The sequence below is a fragment of the Corylus avellana genome, chromosome ca10 (genome assembly GCF_901000735.1).
Source record: "Corylus avellana chromosome ca10, CavTom2PMs-1.0".
NCBI lineage: Eukaryota > Viridiplantae > Streptophyta > Magnoliopsida > Fagales > Betulaceae > Corylus > Corylus avellana.
Window position 1 is genome coordinate 2,198,875 of NC_081550.1, and position 3,659 is coordinate 2,202,533.

Sequence of the window (3,659 nt, forward strand, 5' to 3'; positions counted from 1 at the left end):
AGTCATATGGTGGTGGAGGGGGAGACTTTTTGTGGTTTGGAGGTATTGGGTAATGGAATTTTGGTAGTGGTGAATTGTAGTAGTAAGGAGGTGGTTGGGGTGAGTTATCATAGTAATATGGTGGTGGAGGGGGAGACTTCTTGTGGTGTGGAGGGTAATGGAATTTTGGTGGTGGTGAATTGTAATAGTAAGGTGGTGGTGGAGGAGACTTGTAAATGTAAAGCGGCGGAGGTGGAGATGCATAAATGTAAGGCTTCTCATTGGCTGCTACATTGGTGGCAAATAAGATTAATGCCAATGCATAGACTAAGTGAGGCCAAAGATTGGCCATTTTTGAGCAACACTAGAACTGCCCCTAGTTTAGGTGACTTCTATGCCTGGAAGATTTAGACTACTTGTGATTGAGCTCTCACAAGAGGCTCACAGTTTATATAGCCATCCCCTCAATGAGTAGAGCATTTGTTTAAGAGTATATGATGCTTCCAACCTCTAACCAATCAATAATTTAGGTTTGAAATTTTCCTTTCTTTTTTTTCTTTTTTTTTTTTTCTAATTAAATACAATGGGATCTGAATGCTCCAGCTTAATGAGTCGTGTGCTTATATGCCTTGAAATTGTCCAGCTGAGCAATGCAATCTCCATATTCATATATATATATATATATATAGAGAGAGAGAGAGAGAGAGAGAGAGAGAGGGTTGACTCAAGAAATATTCATCAATAACAGTTGATTAAATTTGAAGATTTTCCAATTTGTGAGGTAGAACTGGCCAGTCATCACCAATATGCATCAAGCCTATGAAAGCATCTTTTTTATTCGATTATTGGCCAACACTTTCTAACATGGTGTGGAAGCATTGTTTAAAAGATAAAAAAAGTTTTCAATGGCTTACTACCAAGTTTAATTTGCCAAATATATATATATATATATATATATATATATATATATATATATATATATATTGACAATGATATAAAGTCAGCTAATTACCAGTTCTTTGGCTTCACAGCTGTTCACTGCCGACAATGACTATTAATGATTAGAGAAATGAAGAGACATTTAGAAGCAATTTGTACGTGTAGGAGATAACCGCGTGAAGAGGTATGAAACTTTGAAACCTATGCCAAATTGTCTTTCATATGACTCGTTTTCAATGTTCCTATGCATCCTCTCTCTAATCAAGTTGTAATGCATGATTTTGATACCCGCAACCGTTCTTAATATATAGATTATATATTAAGAATGTGTTTGGCCCATGATTGCATAGACTAAACATGCATTTTTAAACAAAATCGTGAAAAATATCCCTTTCGAGAATTCGTTTAAAAAAAAAAATGACAGTTTGAAAAAAATGGATTCACGTTTCCTAACAACAAGCAACTGATGCGTTTTTTAAAAGCACACTCATTTATAACGCTTAACTGCAGCTTTAAAAATCTTGTTTTCATTTAAAAAAAAAAAAAACAAATTCGTCATGGGAATTGAAGGGTTATACTTGCGTATAAACATAATAAACATATTTTGAATAGGATATTTCGAAGTCAATGTGAAGAAGTAGTTCGAAAAAAATGGTCATGGTGGTAGCATGTTACGAATTGATTACATTATCAACATTTGGAGTGAAATGGTCGCGGTGCTAGCATGTTACAAATTGATTACATTATCGCCATCAGAATGAAATGGTCAAAGTACGTTAACACTATATATTATGTTAGCCATTTGAAATTAATTTTTCTTATTGAGCTTGGTGTTAATTCCAAGGAAGAGTGCAGGTTGCAGCTTCAACGATTATTAATGGCCTGTATAATAAGACTTTTTAAAAATAAAAAATAAAAATAAAGGAGAGTCAAAGGCTTCAGAAGGAGATTTCTTCCTCGTTCTTTGCATCTGTTATCTTGATATATAATATTCTCCAAATGATTGCTTTATTTTGTCCATATGTCTAAAACGTGGAATTTCTTTTTATTTTATTTAAAAGTAACTGTAGATCGAATATTGAAACTTTAGAGGGGCCTAGTCAATTCTTTAAATTATGAAAATTGTCTAATAAAAGGTCCCATGAAAATGAAACTTCATGCATGGACCCTTCTAAAATTAATGTATAGGGGTAACTTCACTTTAGATTTCTGAATTACTACGTGATTTGATAAACTCTCTTCAAACTTCAAAACCTCTCAATTTGAACCTTACAACTTTCAATTGCAGTCAATTTGAACATGTCCGTCAAATTTAGTCATTAACTGAAATATCTAAAAAGACCAAAATATCCCTAATTTTTGTTTTTTTTTTTTTTTTTTATTTAATTTGAAATTAAGAGTTAATTTAAAATTTTATCAAAAAGTCAAGAGTATAAATATCATTGTCTCACTTTTAATGTTTAAAATCTGACAGAGTGAATCAAATTAACTAAAATTAAAAATTCAAGAGTTCAAATTAAGAAATTTTGAAGCTTAGAAGACTTGTCAAATCACATGGTAATTCAGAAATTGAAAGTGAAGTTACCCCTAATATATATATATATATATATATGAGCCTCTCATAACATAATTCTAATGAAGATTCGAAGTTTATAGAATTTTTTAAACCCAAGGCCGGCCCTTTGAAATATATATATATATATATAATGGTTTCTCCTCATAACGTGACACATTTTCACAACTTTTTTTTTTTTTTTCCCTCTCAGCAAAGTAGATGTTGATTATTTTTTTTTCTGAGCACATTATGTTGATTATTAATTCAGTGGCTTTATTGTTTTTCTTTTTTGGATAACTTATTCAGCTTTTTTGAGGGGAGAGGGTGGGGGGCCGCAGACAAAACAGAAAATCAATTACTTAAATTCTGACTCCGCCACTCACCTCATCCTCATGAGTTCATGGAATTATTTATATTATTACATATTCTCATGCAGGACATATATAGTAGCATTAACTTGCTTTTCTATAATACACCAAAAAAAAGAAAAAAAAATACACAAGAAAAAAATATCTGCCTGAGTTTATTGACTTGTCCTAGAATAACTGCTTGTAATTACATTTTGCACCATGCTAATTAACATGAGAGTAACCATTTTTTTACTTGATTAACTTGTTAGTTGTTAAAAGAAGGGTGTCCTCCCTTCCTTTGCCTTGTCTAACAGAGGTATGGCTAAAACTATAGAACCGTGGAGTGAAATTTTCAACTTTCAGGATATGCCAATATTGTAAATGTGGATCAAACACTGAGCTTTGGGTGGAAATCAGAGCTAATCAATGGTGTGATGAACTCATCCAAACAAGCCATTCGGATGCGTTCAGGTGTTGCTGGATTATCCAGAGGAAACCAGTCATTACAACCCACTTCAGATCTTGCAGCCATAATGGCATCTTTGATGGCAAAAAAGACAGCAGAGGCCAGAAAGAAGGGAGGCTCTCCAACAGCTTTAGATGAATGGATAGCCTTCACATTTGGATGACCCTGTCAATTAGCAAAGAAACACATAAGCCAGAGAAGTTTAAAAAAAAAAAAAAACTAAGATTTAATTGAGTAGCTGCACTGCAGCTAACTCATGAAATGCATGGGAAGCCAATAAGTTAATTTTGAAATTAAAAGTTCAAATCGAAAAAATCGCAGCTCTTACCAGCAAAGATAATATGATCTACTTAAACTTACCAAATGGGAC

The 3,659-nt window shown here is 32.9% G+C and overlaps 1 protein-coding gene across 1 annotated transcript in view; it reads right to left on the reverse strand.

Moving 5' to 3' along the window:
* Window positions 1-124: 124 nt before the first annotated feature.
* Window positions 125-3,659, reverse strand: part of LOC132163803 (extensin-2-like) — a gene marked incomplete at its 3' end in the record, with an annotated part of 9,617 nt that continues 6,082 nt past the window's right edge. Inside the window, exon 3 of the mRNA XM_059574174.1 lies at window positions 125-256. Within this exon, the coding sequence (XP_059430157.1) occupies window positions 125-256 (132 nt within the window). The remainder of the gene's footprint in view (window positions 257-3,659) is intronic.